The sequence below is a fragment of the Lissotriton helveticus genome, chromosome 4_1 (assembly GCF_964261635.1).
Source record: "Lissotriton helveticus chromosome 4_1, aLisHel1.1, whole genome shotgun sequence".
NCBI lineage: Eukaryota > Metazoa > Chordata > Amphibia > Caudata > Salamandridae > Lissotriton > Lissotriton helveticus.
This window is the reverse complement of record NC_136063.1, coordinates 299,487,437-299,506,049: the sequence shown is the minus strand read 5'-3', so window position 1 is coordinate 299,506,049 and position 18,613 is coordinate 299,487,437. Positions and strand designations below refer to the sequence as shown.

The 18,613-nt window shown below is 45.7% G+C and overlaps 1 protein-coding gene across 1 annotated transcript in view; it reads left to right on the top strand.

Moving 5' to 3' along the window:
* The window catches only part of ZHX2 (zinc fingers and homeoboxes 2), a 194,241-nt gene that overhangs the window by 111,696 nt on the left and 63,932 nt on the right, over positions 1 to 18,613 (top strand). The window contains exon 3 of the mRNA XM_078686824.1: positions 11,364 to 14,107. Within this exon, the coding sequence (XP_078542950.1) occupies positions 11,518 to 14,103 (2,586 nt within the window). The 5' untranslated portion in view covers positions 11,364 to 11,517 and the 3' untranslated portion in view covers positions 14,104 to 14,107. The remainder of the gene's footprint in view (positions 1 to 11,363; positions 14,108 to 18,613) is intronic.

Below are 18,613 nucleotides of genomic sequence, written 5' to 3'. Positions count from 1 at the left end.
GTCCACTTCGTTTGAAATGGATAAAACCAATATGTTTGCAATTAGGTATCCTCAATATGAATTCTTTTTTACAGGCATTATATTCGCCTCCAAATGAAATGTTCTGCTTCAATATTTTTAACTTTTTTAAATGTTTTTTAGCTATTTATTGATGAAATATGGAGGTTTGTGTCATTGTTTTTCTTGTTATTGGAAAATGTTGTAGTTGTTATTTCATTTAAGAAAAATGTGTGTTTGTATTTGTTGTATTTCGTCTTATGTGGCCCTCTTTTGAGAGCCAAAACATAATAAAATAAATTGAATTGAATTGATGTGCGCTCCCTTTGAGCCACTTCATAACTGTCCTCTCCGCCTTCTTACTCTGAAGACTGCTTTCCTGGTTGCCATTACCTCTGCCAGGAGAGTGAGTGAGCTCCAGGCTCTTTCTTCCAAACCTCCATTCCTTTCTGTCCTTCCGGACAAGGTTGTGTTGCGGACGAGGCCCTCTTTCCTGCCCAAGGTTGTCATGGCCTTCTATATCTGGCAGTCCATCACCTTGCCCACCTTCTTTACGCCTCCGCATCCCTCGAAAGAGGAAGAGAGGCTCCACCGTCTGGACCCAAAACGTGCGCTCTCATTCTATCTGGATTGCAAACGCCAGTTCCGGGTGGATGGCCAACTCTTTGTTGGTTACGTGGGTGCTAAGAAGGGATGGGCGGTGCACTAACGGACCATCTCTCGGTGGATCGTGTTGTGCATCCAGGCATGCTACTCCTTGGCTAAAAAGGAACCCCCTGTTGGGCTGAGGGCCCATTCCACTCGGTCCACGGCAACTACTAATGCCCTGGGCCGGGTAGTCCCCTTGCAGGACATTTGTCAGTTAGCTACGTGGGCCTCGCTGCACACGTTTGCAAGACACTACTGCCTGGACAGCCAAGTCCGGAGGGATGGCTTCTTTGGCCGTTCTGTCCTCCAGGACTTTCTGGTGTGAATATTGGTTAGCAGACCCACCACCGGGGTTGGTATTGCTGGGGTATCTATTCTAAGGTAAGGAATCTATCACTAACGTGTCTCTTTCAGATGCACAAGTTATTACCTGTGTAACGATATATCTGTAAGAGACATTAGTTAGTGATAGATTCCTTACCGACCCACCCATCCTCCCCATTCAGCGAACCGATATCTAGGGTTAAGGTCATCCCCTTTCAGGGCCCTAGTTTCATGGCACCAGTGTTGGTTTTTATCATGGCTCTGCGTTTCTGGCGTGGAAAAGCTGTGTATAAGAACTGACGTCATCACGGCGCCCACGACGACTGACGCGGAGCTGCGGACGACGCCTACCGACGCGCATGGGTACTGCTATGCAAAAAAATTCCGGTTCCAGTCTGACGCCTGGGGATATTCTAAGGTAAGGAATCTATCACTAACTAATGTCTCTTACAGATATATCGTTACACAAGTAGTAACTTGTGCGTTAAGGCTCCTCCCAAACCATCAATTCAACAGAGTAAAAAAAAAAAAATCACAAAATAACGGGGACCTCTCAATAATTGAGTTTAAGATCAATGAAATGTTAAATGTTTTTTATTACAAAATATTTAAATAGGCAATACAAAATAAATGTAGTGAAGTCTCTCAGATGCTAAGTAATAAAGATTAGGTAAAAATCTGAAATTATTCTAAATCCTAAATAAGCAGTAAAATGAGAGAAATTGGACAGCATCAAGGAAAGCTTAGAACATTCTGGCTCACCCCCATAATTGAGAGGTCTTTATAAACCACTGCATTTAAGATTCGTAATTCTGCAGATTCGTCATGCTGTGAGCAAATGTATCAATTCATCAGACAATCAAAACACAAGAAAAATAAACGTCATTACCTTAACACATGAAGACCGTCCCATTTTCTTGAATAACTAGTCAACACCCTCTATGTTAATGTAATTCCGGAGATGTTCAAACAAATATGAAATATTTGACAATAGGACTTTCTTCAAATGATTAGGTTGTGAAGAAGGGAAAAATATAGCTACACATAATATTACATCTGCACCAAGGAAAATTTAGAGTGAGCACAACCACAATGGAATAAACAATTGTGACTTCATCTAGACTGTGTGCTGCGGAAATTTTAGTGAATGAATGGGGGTGAGGTGGAGTTGGGGGAGGGTGGGCAAGCACAAGGGAGTGATAGATGGCTTCCATCTTGTTCAAGATTACTTTCTACTCAGAAATGTGGCCTAACTAAAACATACTAAGAACTACACTTATGTTCATTCTAATAATTTAGTTTCAAATGCAATTTTATTAATTCAGTCAACATACATAGAATTGTGTGAAAATGTGCAGTACACATTGCTAATCATGTACAAAAATGTGAACCCACAAAACATTTCTACATATGCGTGAGGCGAATTAGACTTAATACGAGATCTGTTGGGTGCAGGATTGCAAGTAGAGGAGGGTAGGAATTATAGCCCAGAAGTGAAGATTCCCTGGAGAGAATAGAGTGAATGTTATAAGGTTGTATTAGGTGAGGAGTAAGGCACTTGAAGGTGACAGAAAACAGTAGTAATATCTATGATTGTGAGTATGGAGATCATTGTCATGGAGAGAGTGAGATGTAAATAAAGTTGGTGAGAGTGTATGGGAAAGTAGGCATGGATGATGATGGCTGAAAGATGGGTACTAATAAGTTTGGGTCAGAAGAGGTAGAATTAGACATAGCAGGAAGTGGTAGGGAGATGGGATATTATGGTAAGGGAAGAGAGCTGTATTAACCACTTCCGTGCGTCGGACATCCCCCGCCGTCTGACGTCACGGTGTTCGGCCAGTGGCCGTCCGAACCACAAAGGCGTGGAATTCTCCAGCACAGCGGGGGAATTCTGGCCGCAGCAAAGCAGTGAAAACATTTCTCGTTTACATGCTAAGGTAGGCGACAGTCTTGCAATATTTTCAAGCAAATGTTTGTCTGAATGTCAATTTTCTACTATCCTGCTGGCTGGATGTTTTAGAACTGAAATGTTGGCATGCAATATATATGTGGGCATTGGACTATTAAGAATGCAAGTTTTTTTCCCTGGTTCCACACGGTACTTGATACATCACGCTTTCTGTTTTAGATTCTAGACTGGAAATAGTTTAAAAATAATTGGCAAAGGAAAAGAGTAATGGATGAACAGTGCCAGATTGGTAGTGTGAAATACTAACAAATGGAAAGGCATGACACGTACAGATGCAAATATAGTTTTCTTAGAAGCTCCTAGTGCTTGGGATCCCACTGCTGGATTTTATGCCTGTTAGCACCCACTGCCCCGAGGAACGAAACGAGCACAAGTAACTGGAGAACATCCTCTACAACCCCACCCGACTTGCGGATCGTTGGAGCTTACCGTGGGTTCGGATTAGTGTTCGTGGTTCGTCTGCGAGATGGTGGACATCGGAGGAGTTCGAGTGGGCTGAGGGCTTCCCGGCTTTTACCGCACTCTTTGCCGGACTAGGGACCACAGCTGATCGGCGGAGACAGAGGTCCGGAGCCTGATGCATTTCCTGCAGCTGCCGAGAAGGCTGAAGTGACCTGTGACCGGAATCCACCGAGAGCCCTGCGGACCACTGGAGGTCCCCGAGCCGCATGCAGCCGGACCGGACCCAGGGTCGGGACTCACACCGGGGGTCCTTGCACCTATGCCCATGCGGATCAATCGAGGGGCTATCCGGGAGACAGTCGGCTCGGGACTGGGGTTGCACACAGCATTAACTGCTTCGCGACCAGATGGTGGGGACGGCGACGACGATCTGTGCCCTGCCGCATTGGCGATCTTGGCAACCAGGCTGTCCCCTGTGAGCCCCGCATGCAGGATCGGGCAGCCTCAGTGCAGCATCGGTCCCAGTGAGTGTGCGCTGCATCGCGGGACTGCCGGCTGCCCAGACCTACAGCCCGGTCCTTCGCCTGTGCACTGTCTCGACTTGGCCCCTCTGCTGGTTACCGGGGCTGGGAGCGGACCGTGGCATGGGCTGATGCCTCTTCACTCCTCTCACCACCCCGCATCCCCTCTCCTGCTGCCTGCACCTTTCATGAGCGGACCTGCGGACTGTTCCTGGAGGTGATTGCGCTCTGCTGAGCTGTGCATCTTTGGACGACCTCGATCTCCGGTCTCAATAGAAAAGGGTTTTGCCTTGGTCCGTCTATTCCCGGATTTCTCATTTTCTTTTTGGTTTCTCCATCGCCCAAAATGGCTGGGATCATAAACTGGAGTAATAAAAATGCCTCCACTGCCCCCAGATGACCACGAGGCTGCAAAACAACGGGGTCAGGGGCCACCAAAAACAGAGATAAGACTATCTCCTCCCCACCAAACAACCCAGAAGCTGGACTAATTCGACCTGCCCCAGAGCAGAAAGGGAAGCCAGGCTCTCCAAACTTTCATCACAACAGACAGAGGACTACTTTTCTCTCTCATGCTCTCCTATTTGGTGGCCATCTTGACTAGTCGTCCTCAGTGGCGGCCATCTTAGACTAGTCATCCTCAGCACAGATCACACTGTTGGTTAGTCCCAATTTTTATTTAATTTTATTTCCATGTTACTGTATTTTATCTCATTTTTGTCTGTTCACATAACCCTGTATCTACACCTACCCTCACTCAAACCCTCCTTATCAATTTTTATTCTAGTCTTATCTTACGTCATTCATATTTCATTTTCTCCTACTCCTATAACCCCACAACTACACCTACCTCACACACCCCCCCCTCATCGGCCCACCCCACCGCCCCTAACATGGAACTTACGGGCAAGCACACATACAAAATTAACTACCCTCCCGAGCTCACCAAAAAAAACGCCAAACGCTTCAAACACAACGTACTGAAGGCCCACCCTGAAACCCCTTTCGTGGACTCCTACTTCTCACTGATCAATGGAGCCACAAGCACCGATATCATCTTCTACACCACTCGTAGAGCACAATGGAGGAAAGCGCTCCTCTCCCTCCTCACTATCTCCACCACCAGGAAATCCTCTCATGGCCTAACACTCTTGCACACCATCCCTACACTTCCCAGGCAGAGCTACCATCACTATTTACAACAATGGTATCATCCTATTCCAATCCACTGATAAGAACCTTGACCTACTCGACAACCTGTTCCCCGCCTTCAAAGAACATATCTCCAACAGGCAGACCTCCAATCCAAGCACCTTGGCTTACACAACACCTCCTACCTCGAATCGCTTATCTGACCCTCCTAACCGTGCTCAGCATCAGAACGACATGCATCCCCTCCCCCACCCCCTGCCTCCCATTGTAGCTACTTCACACCCCACAATTACAGACGTAGATCACTCCCCCTCACATCCCCCACCCGCCCTACCCCCCACCTCGCACCTCCCACTTTCCCCGCTGTATTCCCCACCCCCTTGAATCATCTCCCCCTCCTCGCAACATGACCTTCTCCCACCCTATCCCCCCCACTCTTAGCCCCTACTACACCACTCTCCCAACCTGTCTCTCAGAACACAACACCCACCCTACCATAACTCCTCCCCCTCTCTCTCCCCCCATTCTCAGCCCCCACCACCCTACCTGCACCCCAACTTTCCCTAGCCTTGACTCATCCCCCAACTCTCCCTCGCCGCCTCCGACAAACACCCCCACTTTTACCACAATCCCCCCCCTTACTCCTCTCACTCCCATCACCCAGTTACTCGCTCACCGGCTGAATACCATCCTACTTACCAATACCGCAAAGCCCTGCACTAACACTAGCGCACCCCTCCCCCCACACTCCAACCCCAGTTACAATCATCCACCATCGGCTCTCATCCCCAACACCACCTCCAATCCTACACTGGACATGATTATGTCCACCCTCCTCCAAGTCAAAGAAGAACTTCGTACCATCAAAGAACTCCTCCTCATACACCCCCCTGCAAACACCACTTCCTCGTCCAACAAGTCCCACAGCGTCCACACTGCCCCTCTCACTCAACCCTCCCCACATTGGCCCGTTATCCAGGCGCGCAACCACACCAACCGCCCCCGCCGCGCCCTCAATCCTCTTTCAGTCCACGACATTCACACCCTCCTCCGCTCATATGGCCCAGTTCCCGTTAACCACACTGCCACCACTCACCTCTCCATACCAACGATTCTCTCAAATCCCCTTAGGCCCCTCACTCAAAACAACAGAAGCTCCGTCCCAGATAACCTTAGAAAAGTCCCCCTCTCTTTAGAACCCTCTACCACCCTTTTCACCCCCAGACTCAAATGTATCCTACTTAACTGCAGATCAGCCCCTAGACACTCCTCCGACATCGCAGATCTCATCATAACAATGGACCTTGACCTAGCCATTCTAACGGAAACCTGGCTATCTGAATCTTCCACACCCATAATGGACATTCTTCCCCCCCCCCCCCCCCCCCCCAACTACCACATCATTAGACTCGACCGGTTTGGCAAGACTGGTGGGGGAATCGCATGCATTTTTAGGAGCAACCTTTCCGTTGCTCAAGGCACCTCCCCTTCCCTCACCTCCTGTGAACTCATCTGCATCGACGTCAACAGTGAGGGCAAACCTGTATGCTCTCTACATGTCTTTTACCACCCGCCCGGAGACAGCCTCACCTTCACCCAACACCTCATGGACACGATCTCAGCCAATTCCGGGCGACAGAACACACAAACCTACCTGGGTGACTTCAATCTCCACTGGAACGACGAGAAAGACGCAGTGGTGAATAGTCTTAAAACTTTCCTTAATGCGCTTGACCTCACCCAAATCTGCAACAGCCCGACACATGACAAAGGCTCTATCCTTGACCTTATCATCGCCAAAGAGGACTCTACCCAACTGGGGTCAATCCAACCCTGCAATTGGTCAGACCACCACATTATCACATTCTACATCAACGAAAAAGTAAAACTTAACCCGGCTCAACCTATCAAATCGAAGATCTGGAAAAGGGACCTCAAGAAACTCATCCCCAACTCCCTGCCTTCTCACAGCTGCAGTCTCCTCCTTCCCCCCCACCGGCGCATCAGACGTCCAATCTCTGACCGACCTCTACCTCAACTCTATGACTTCAATATTCGACGAAGTCGCCCCCCTGCAGCTGAAGAGTCTCCACCAAGAACTCAAACCCATGGTATGATGGCAGACTCAATGAAGACAGTCGTGCCATGCGAATGGCTGAGCGCACCTGGAGATCCGACCCATCAGCACTGCACCTTAAAACTCTTAAGATTAAGAGGAATGCCTATTTTAGGAAAATCAAGCGCTCAAAATCAGCCTTCTTCAGCCTCCAGCCCGATCAGGCAAAAAATAGACCGAGAAATTTGTTTGAACTAGTCAAAACTCAAACCAAGGAACAACCACTACAATCAAACACCACCTCAAGCGATATACCAACCTGTGAAGAATTCTCTGCTTTCTTTAAGACAAAGACCGATACTATAAGAAGCGATCTCCTCAATGATGTTTGCCGTTACTCACACCCCATCGGCATAACTCCCACTCAACCTAAAAACAAAGTGACATGGTCAACCTTCGACACCTACTCAGAAGATACAATTAACAAACTGCTGGGCACCCTGAAACCCTCTAATCACCTCACTGACCCCTTACCTGCGAATGCTGTAAAAGACTTCACCCCCCTGCTCCTCCCACTCTGGACTAGAATCATTAACTCTTCCCTTCAACAAGGTCTCATCCCTGACTCCCTCAAGGTGGGGCAAGTCACGCCTATACTCAAGAAACCTACAGCTGACCCTGCTGACCTTAACAATTACCGCCCTATCACCAATATCCCCACCCTGGCCAAACTGTTGGAAAAATGCGTTCAACTCCAACTGACTAAACACATCAACTCCAACTGACTAAACACATCGATCAGTTTGACCTCCTCAACCCACATCAATCAGGTTTCCGAGCAAGACACAGTATGGAAACGGCCATGACACACGTAATTGACGACGCCCTCCAAATCCTAGACCGCAATGACTCTTGCCTCCTCATCCTACATGATCTCTCCTCAGCATTCGACACCGTCAAACATGAAAACCTACTTGAGCTGCTAAACACCAGAATGGGTCTATCGGGAACTGTCCTCAAATGGTTCACTTCCTTCCTACATCACCGGTCTCAGAAGTTCAAGGTCAACAACGTGCTATCCTCAGCTGTGCCTGTCTCATTAGGCGTCCCTCAAGGATCTTCACTATCCCCCACTTTGTTCAACCTAGTCATGGAACCACTCACCACCTTGCTCCAAGCATCTAATGTACACTTTCATATGTACGCCGGTGACACTCAACTCTACCTCAAACTACAATCCCCGGAAGACATCAAACTTCTGAACTCTACGCTCAAAAACACCCAATCATGGTTGGCCGATAATCATCTCAAACTAAATGCTCTGAAAACTGAGTTCCTTCTAATCTCCCCTCCGGCGAAAATCTCCACCACTCAAACCTGGCTTAAGCACCTAACTGCATTCAATGTCCAACCCACCATCGTGGACTCCGTGAAATCATTAGGCATCACTCTTGACGCCAACCTCAACATGCAGCAACATATCAACAAAGCAACTAGGGGAGCTAACTTCCAAATCAACACTCTGAGGAAACTTAAACCCTTCCTCCCAGCTAAGGACTTCCAAACTGCAGTTCAAGCCCTAGTCATTCCACGCATAGACTACGGAATCGTGGCTCTCAGCGGACTCCCCCTATCTACTACAGCACCCCTAAGAACCTCCTTGAACGCTGCAGCGAGACTTATCACCGGTTCTAGAAAACACTCGCATATTTCCCCTGACTTAAAATCCCTGAACTGGCTCCCTTTTGAAGCCAGAATACAGCTGAAAATCGCCTGTATGACACATGGCTATACACCACAAGTCTCCCAGCTACCTCACTCAAAAGCTGACTTTATCAGGAGGCTCGAGAAACAACAGAAGCACAAAGAATCTCCTCCTGAAACCTCGAAGATTTCGGAAGGAAAAAACTTACAAGCGCTCCTTCTCAGGAATGGCACCCAGGATTTGGAATGCCCTCCCTCCCGAAACCAGGCTTATTTCCTCCTCTGCACTCTTTAAGAAAGAAGCAAAAGCCATCCTTATGGCTAGTCGCGCTTGAACCCTTTTTTTTTGGTTGTTCCAAAGACTGTGCACTGACTTTGTATTATTGCTTATTCTGTTGCCTACTGTACTAATTTGTCTATCGGATTTTTACTAGCCGGTCTATCTTATTGTCTATTCGGCCACAAGTTGTTCATCAGGTTACCATCCTAGTTTGCTACCCACCTACTACCCATTTCTAAGTTACCCACAAGTTTGCTTAATCTCCCGCTTGTTTCCCTTACCCCGTGTTTACTGTAAAGCGCTCTGATATCTGCAAAGATCTTGTCCGCGCTATATAAAACTCTGAAAATAAATAAATGAAAAATCAAACTATAAATAGCCGGCTATGAAAGTCTAGTTAATAGTTTTCTTCAAATTGTTTAATATGTTGATCTGAAAAAGACACGTTAGTGATAGATTCCTTACCTTAAAATTACCCCAAGGCGTCAGACTGGATCCGAGAAGTTTTCATCAGCAGTATCTCTGCGCATCCGAAGGTGTTGTCATGCGGCTCCACGTCTTTCGTAGGGGTTGTGATTGCTGGGATGACGTCGCGGCAGCTACTTAGACGCCGCCCGGGCGCGCTGATGTCCGTTCTTTTTCTGCACCAGCAAGCGCAGATACGGAGAGAGTGGTCCCCCCTGTCAATTTTTTACTGAGTTTTTGGGGGACTTTTGTCTGTCGTTTTTGAGTCTAGCGAGTCCTGGGGCTGTAGGGATACCCCGTTTGAAATTTTGCGAAGTTTGTCCCCGCATGATGTCGTTGACAGACCCGCACAGTGTCCCGACTGCCAGGCCATGGCTCCGAAAACTTTGCGGGAGCGGTCCCAGAAGTTCCTTGAGGCCTGGGAGTCTGCTCCGCGCCATTCAAGGTCCCGGTGCCCTGGGAGGTTTAGGGACCGGTCGCGGAGCCGCCACCATCGTTCAACGAAGTCTTCGCTATCTGGGTCAGTTAAGACTAAGCACAAAAAGTCGAAGAAGCGCCGTCGCTCTCCGCCTTTCCCTAGTCTGTTGCGCGACGTGTGCTGAGGGAGCGGGTGGTGCCGCCTACGCAGTTGCCGACGGCCTACCCAGCTTTCCCGGGTCCGTCTGTGACTCCGGCCCAGCTACAGGACTTCCTGTCAGCTATGGCTCGCCTCTTTGGCCCGTCGGGCCCCGCTGACTCGCCTTCGGGCCCCCGCGGATTTGCTTTTCTTCGCCGATGGCTCTGGCCTCTGCGCAGCGGCTCTGCCGTCTGGACCCAAAACGTGCGCTCTCATTCTATTTGAACCGCACACAACAGTTCCCGGTGGATGACCAGCTCTTTGTTGGCTACGTGTGCCCCGAGAAAGGTCTGGCTATGCACAAGCGGACCATCTCTCGGTGGATCATTCTGTGCATCAAGGCATGCTATTCTTTGGCTAAAAAGGAGCCTCCAATGAGGCTATGCACCCATTCTACCAGAGTGACAGCAGCCACTACTGCCTTGGGACGGGGAGTTCCCTGTATGACATCTGTCAGGCAGCTACGTGGGCCTCGCTGCACACGTTTACCAAGCACTACTGCCTGTACAGCCAAGTCGGTAGAGGCTGCTTCTTTGGCCGTTCTGTTCTCCGTGTGTTTCTGGTGTGATCTTGGTTCGCAGACCCACCACCGGGGTTGGTATTGCTGGGGTATCTATTCTAAGGTAAGGAATCTATCACTAGCGTGTCTCTTTCAGATGCACAAGTTACTTACCTTCGGTATCGTTATATCTGTAAGAGACATTAGTTGGTGATAGATTCCTTTCCGCCCACCCATCGTCCCCGTTCTGCGAACTCATTTCTAGGGTTAAGGTCATCCCTTTCAGGGCCCTAGTTTCAATGCACCAGTGGTCAGTATTTTGCATGGCTCTGCGTTCCTGGCGCAGAAAGTGGTGTACAGAACTGACGCGAGGGCGCTGTCTAAGTACCTGCTGCAACGTTATCCCATCAATCACGCCGCCTACAACGGACGCGGAGCCGCACAATGCCACCTTTACGCACAGGGGGACGAAAACTTTCCGGGCCCAGTCTGACACCTGGGGTTAATTCTAAGGTAAGGAATCTATCACTAACTAATGTCTCTTACAGATGTATTGTTACCGAAGGTAAATAACTTGTGCTTTTTGTTGGTATTTATAGGTGGGCTTACCTTCAACACAAACACATATATTTTTCCTCTTAAGTTGATAGCAGTACCTATAAATAAGGATTCATTTGTCATTTTCTTTAGAAGAGAAACTAAATATTGTGTTTATCTTTTTTTGCAGGTGCCAGGCATCCCAGTTAAACTTAACAAATGGGAGTGGTGTTTGAATACTTTGAGGAATACAGCACTTAACCAATAAACGGAGATGTTTAAATTTATCTAAGCAACCGCTATAGATTCTGTGTTTTTTTGTTGTAAAACTCTGCATTCTTGAAATGGCAAGCAAAAGAAAGTCCACCACTCCATGTATGGTACGAGCTTCAGAAGTCGTAGAGCAGGATGATCTTGAAGACGATGTTTTGAACAGTCGATGCGTAAGCCCTGCACTACGGGACTGTAAGGATGACTGGTCAATACATAAGGAGAACTCCAGGAAAGAGTGTGAAATAGTGGAGGGGAAACCATCCATTGAGAGTCAATCTAAGAAACAGCAGGGAGGCTATGAATGCAAATACTGCCCTTACTCAACACTAAATCTTACCGAATTCACAGAGCACGTGGACATGCAACATCCAAATGTCATCCTCAACCCCTTATACGTTTGTGCAGAGTGTGATTTCACAACAAAGAAATATGACTGCCTGTCTGACCATAATGTAAAGTTCCATCCCGGAGAGAATAACTTCAAGCTTAAGTTAATGAAACACAATAATCAGACTGTTCTAGAACAGTCCATAGAGGGCAATAACAGTGCTGCTAATTTTGCAAACAGCTGCCATGCAAACCATGAAGATGATGAAAGCATGTCTGCCGGGATCTCAATAAGTAAAACACCCATTATGAAACTGGGTAAAGCTAAACAAGAAGTCAAAAAGGGATCCAGGAAACTTGAAGAAGCAGCTGTGGATGTTAAACAGCAGCGAGCGAGCCCTTGCTTTATACCTGAAACCACTAACCTTTCTGCCTATATTAATGGAACTGAAATGCTGCAAGATGGATTGGCTCATGTGATGCCTTCCGTTCAGCTGCCACCAAATATAAACCTTCTACCCAAAATCCCTGTTCCTCTCAACAGTACCAAATACAATTGTGCACTAGATACAAATACGACTCTAATCAACTCCTTCAATAAATTCCCCTACCCCACTCAGGCAGAGTTATCATGGTTAACTGCAGCCTCCAAACACCCAGAGGAGCAGATCAGAATCTGGTTTGCTACCCAGCGTCTAAAACATGGAATAAGTTGGTCCCCTGAGGAGGTGGAAGAAGCAAGAAAGAAGATGTTTAATGGCACCATCCAGCATGTGCCCCAGACGTTTACAGTGCTGCCATCTCAACTGTCGTCCACAACATCAACAAAAATGTCACAGCCACTCATACAGACTGCTTTGCCCTGCCAGATTCTTGGCCAGACTGGCTTAGTTTTGACCCAGGTCACAAATGGATCAGCGGTTGCCTGCTCTCCTTTCACCTTCACTGTTGCTGGTGCAGCTAATCAAAGTCAGAAGCGCCCCATGCAAAACCAGGAAGTTCCTCCAGAAGTCAAGCGGCCATGCACAACTAGAAGACACATCAATCAAATGCAGCCACAAATCGATGAATCTCAGCAGATAGAGGAACAAGAAAATGAAGATTCTTCATCCACACCCAACAACACACCCAAGAACAGTGCAAGAGTAGGAACACCACCACATGAACGAAAGAAGACCAAGGAACAAATAACAACACTGAAGACTAGTTTTCTTAAAAGTCCATTTCCAGATAATGCCGAAGTGCATAGATTAATAAATACCACGGGCCTTCCGAAGGGTGAAATTAAAAAGTGGTTCAGTGACTACAGGTATAGAAGCCAGAAGGGCATTGCGAACATAACAAGTGAGTCAGTAGTGAAAGAACAAATGGCAATTGCTGCAAGATCTCCACGGACTTACAACTTGTTTCCAGAGCTGCCACCCCAGAGGTGCAAGGAAAAAAATGGAAATCATCTTCGAATACTAGAGAATAGTTTCACCAAAAGCTCATTCCCAGCTCAAGAGGAAATAGAAAGGTTGAGGCTGGAGACTAAGTTAAATAGAAGAGAAATTGATGCATGGTTCAAAGAAAGGAGAAAGCTCAGAGATAATATGGAACAAGCTGTTTTAGACTCTATGGGTTCTCAGAAACGAACAAGAGATCGCAGCGTCCAAAATGGATCGATAGGTCAGAGTGGACGGCATAACAGCCCTGATTTAGTTAGCTATTTTTCTGTGGTGGAAAATAGGAGTAAACAGGAACAGCTTCATTTTCTTAAGAGTACATTTGCAAGAACCCAGTGGCCATCTCCTCAGGAGTATGACCAGTTGGCATATCAAACTGGCCTTGTTAGAACTGAAATAGTACGCTGGTTTAAGGAAAACCGCTATTTTCTCAAATCTGGAACCTTGAAGTGGATGGAGCAGTACCAAAAGCTGTGCAATAGTATCAGTCAGCAAAATGAGGACGATGAACCTTCAAAAGTAACTGGAAACCCAAAGAATGGTATAAAGGTTTTAAAGCAATATTACAATGAACATAAGGAGCTGAATGAAGAGCACTTGGACAAACTGGTGACAAAGTCTAAAATGACTTATGAAGAAGTGCGAGACTGGTTTTCCAAAAGGAGGACTGATGAAGCAATAAGCATATCGGAAAAAAGTAAAGGGGAGGAAGGCAGCACGGAGAATGAATTAGGTGGTTCAGATTGGATGGACACAGCTGCTATTGAAGATGAGGTTGCAGGCTCAGACGGTACTGATAGCTGGAGTCAAACAGCGCAAGATACACATGCAGATTTGCCAGATTCGGACTCTGAAAGTGAATCTGGAGACAACTCCCACACTTAAACAGGTATTGATATTCAGATAATTAAGAAGTCTTAAAGTCTTATTACCACTGGAAATTGTTTTTCACACTGATGCAGCGAATCTGTGGGACTACTTTTGTGTGCTTTTAATATATGTGGCTTGTGAATTTGAAGATGTTTTTGAGTGCGTGGAAGACACAGTAAAGTATACAGAAAAGTAATGGATGGAATGCTTGAGTTGATCTCAGCCACTGGTAGACACTCTGGGCTTCAGCCAAGTCCCTTGTTGTTTTGCACACCATACCACCTAAGATTGGTCCCAGCCATATGCAAATCAGTCATAACCCAGCTCCAGTGAACAGTTCGGCCCTAACAGATTGGTATGCCCAGACGTGGGTCTCGTGCTCACAGTGCTACCTGAAACATGCTATACCTGACAGATGAGCCTTAATCTGGGTCACACCAGTCCTGGAATGCTTGTGTTCCTGTTCAGTGAGGGCCTGGCCTGACAGTTCAGGCTGAACGGTTCCAGTTGCAGCAGGGTCAAGATTGACTTGCATATGGCTGGGACCAGATGTAACTATCTGTGTTCAAATTGAGGTGGCATGGTGGGCAGAAAACGATGGACTGGGATGCGACCTGTGCGAGTGCCAGTGGCTGAGATTAATTCAATCATTCCATCACCTTGTAGTTGCCGCCCATGGAACAGGCATTAGTTTTATTGCCTCTGCTGGTCGTGGATATAGCGCTTGTGAGAGGAACCAGGCAAATACCTTATTGATTTTGCTTGGTTCCTGGGTTGAGTAATTTCTGTTGCGTGCACTATGCCCAACCACACAAGTGGAATATCGTTTTTCTGAAGTATGGAAATATTGGGTGGTAGGAATTCTGTGCCTGAATTCAGGTTTCAGCACTTTCCCTCACAGAAATATGACAAAAGGGATGGATTTAGCCAAATATTGAGATTTGCACTGCATTATTGGTAAGAAAACGACCATATTGGGGTCCATACAAATCAATCCACCCTGGAGGTCTCTGTGTCTAGTTTTCAGAAATGTCCTAATTTGGTAGGTTCCTGGGCTTAACATGCGTAGCCACTCACATCACTAAAATGGGTTTTCTCATCTCTAAAATGTGATGTCAGCACGATTAGTTTTGGAACCTTTCCTATCCAGGCCGATAAGCCCACCTACACAAGTGGGGTACCCTTTTTATCAGTGTGGAAACTCTACCTAGAAGAACATTTAGTTTTACTAATTAGACTCCTCTCCGTTTTTGGCTTCCTGTTGGAAACCAATGTGCATTAAAGGACACTTTTTGCAAAATGCCCTCTGAATCATTAGGTAGTATGAGTAGCCGGAAACACAGAGGTATACAAATGCAAATAATTGCTAAACCGAGTCTCAGAAGGGTATACCAGAAGGGTCTGACGGACCTAACTGTATGCTACTTTTGTAAATCGCCCATCAGGGGGAAAAAAGTACAGATGAAAACGTTGTATCAAATTACTTTATTTATTTTTTGCTACTTTTATTTATTTATTTCAATGATTCGTTTATTTTGGAAAACCATGCAGAATCTACACATATGATTCCTACTGATTTATATAGCTTTCTGGGTTCACACATGGGCATCACACCTGTTTCCAGCACAGACTGCTAATCGGTTGAAACCTGGAAGAAAAAATAGTAAAGGTTGCTCTGTAGTTGAAAAAATAAATGTGGGTGGAAAAGCCTCAGCAGCCACCAGATGTTAAGGTGGGAACTAAGTTTGTGTGCTTGGATAGTGAATGAATGGAAGACAAGTTCTCAACGTCTCAAGAACCCAAGTAGGGAGGTCTGTATCGGGCGGCACAGTAATTGAGTAGATCTGTGTAGTGCACAAGTGAAATTTCCGGGATGTGTGAGCTAAGTAATTTATGGAAGAAGTCCAGAATCTGTGTATAAGAAAGGTGTGTAGAGCTGGCAAGCAAGGCTTGGGATTTTCTTTGGTTGTTATGTCTGCTAGAGGTAGGGAGAAGTATTAGTCCGCGTAATTCTATGTTCTATATACTATGACAAAAAGTTATCACTATGGATGTGGGAAGAGAACCGTGTAAATACAGTTAATCTGAAATAGAGATAAATACAGTAAATCTCAAAGCAAGGTGCTTCCAAGAAACATGTTTTGGCTAATATGCAATTGAAAAAAATCCTGTTAAAATGTGATTAAAAACATTTCTTTGCATAAGGGATTAAATGGACGACTGAATAAAAAAAAAACATTGAGTAGGTCCCATCCTAGTGTGCATCCACACTAATCCTTAATTATCCATCTTTGCTAATAATTGTGTTCATCTCACCATGCCCGGCTTTACCCATGAGTGGCGTATCTCATCAGCACTCTCCCCACAACGGAACCTTTTTTGTGTTAAGTCAGTCATAAACAGGAAACTGTAGTACCAATCTCACATCGTACTAACACACTGGTGATCCCGTGCAAGAAAGAATTACGCGGACTAATACTTCTCCCTACCTCTAGCAGGCATAACAACCAAAGAAAATCCCAAGCCTTGCTTGCCAGCTCTACACACCTTTCTTATACACAGATTCTTGACTTCTTCCATAAATTACTTAGCTCACACATTCAGTTTTCACAAAGACACATCGCTCCAACTATTCAAATGAATAAGCTATTAACTTACGCAAAACATTTTCACCCTCAATTAGGACATCCACATTCTAGCACTCCTTCACTGTTTCCTTCTGTTCCACACATTTCTGATACGTTTGCATGTAGTCCCCAAAGACCTTGAACCCATGAAACATTGGACCCCTTTGGCGTCTACCATGTCATACATACCAGGCGCCATCTGAAAGCATTCTAACCAGAACTGCCTCTTGATGCACTGGGACACCACTGAGCCCTTCTTAACGATTAAAAAAAAGCCTAACACAAACTCTTTTAAATATGAGAACATTCTATTTACCGCTCTTCCTCATGAGAATGTTCCACAAGCTACGTTCCGAAATCCTGTTCTGCACATTTCCAAGCACTCTGCTTCCACTGACTCTCTCACTCCATCCATATTTCTGTGGGCACTGTGCCAAAATCTGAAGCAGCCACTCACACAACACCTTTTATAATTTATCTTTCATTATGCAACTCTACCACCCTAACCTACTACCTTGTCCCTAATGATTCCGCTCCTCACCAAGATTCTGTGCTCTGCTTCATCAGAGCCCTGAGCACTCTTAACTTTGATAGCCATTGGGGTTCAATAACCTGCATGAACAACTACTTAGACTTCAATTTCCTAATTTTTTATTCTTGTTTCACTCACACCAAATCTTCAAAAGGGGAAAACCGCCAGAGATTCACCAACAACTAATTGTATCCTAGAGAAATACCTCCTCCCTCACACCAAGATCATAAGCCATGCGCTATTTACTCACTCTCCGTTTGCAGAAATCTTTCTCATAGGAGCTCCTCCAAATTGCTAAACATGCTATTTTTTAGATAACGACCAAGACTTCTTACCAATGGTTGCCAACCAGGTCCCTACCACTTTCTCCACTAAAAGTCCAAATTCCTTCAAAGCCCCTCACCATCACACTCCTGCCTCTAACACTAACCTACCCTTTGAGCAAGTCTTGCAGCACCCATAGCTGTAATATGCACTTATATGATGCACATCACCCCGCCCCCCCACCCCCCCAAAAACAACAAGCAATGTGCTTTTCCTACTTAAAAAGCATCCTGACTGACTTTGGTAGTAAGAAACGTTCTCGCAAACCTAGAAGCTCCTCTCCTCTGAAACCCTCATGCATGGTTAGAACTAGGACTCACAGCTTTATATTTATATTTTTGACATTTCTATCTGTATTTATCCATAAATATATATTTTAAACTAATTATATACGTTTTTATTAACACTTATTTTGGGGTTTGTGGAAAACTTAAGCTAAAACTAGTAGCTTTCCACATTTATTTACCAGATTAATATACCCTCATACTTGAATGCCTGAAGGATTTCAATGATTTCAACATCCACAGATAATAGATCAATACATGCACGCCACGTGTTTGAGTTTACAACTCTGACTAATGATTGCGATCAACCGCTAATACTGTAGTCCACCATAAAAATCTGAAATGACTGCATGGAATGGTTTGCTTTGAGTGCACAAGACTTACCCCAATAAATAACACAGTAACCAATAACACTGAACTAACCATCAACCTTGGGTCCCGGAGCAGCGTGCTACCTGGCGTAAAGTGCTTCAAAGCGTCCACAGTAGTAAGCGCTATATAAATGCAATTACAATGCAATATAAGAAAACATACATATTTTAGTATTGCCCTTGTGTAAATCTACTGCTGTTTTAGCCTCGTTGCAATAAAAAAGAAATGTTTAACCCCCTTACCTGTCAAATTACACAACTATTGGCCTGGCATTCATGACAGATGGCGTTTAGAATCACTCAAAAACACAACCTTATTTCATTTTTTTGTCCACATTCAGACATCCGTTCAAACAAGAAAATACATTTTATTGGTTTGTTAAAATC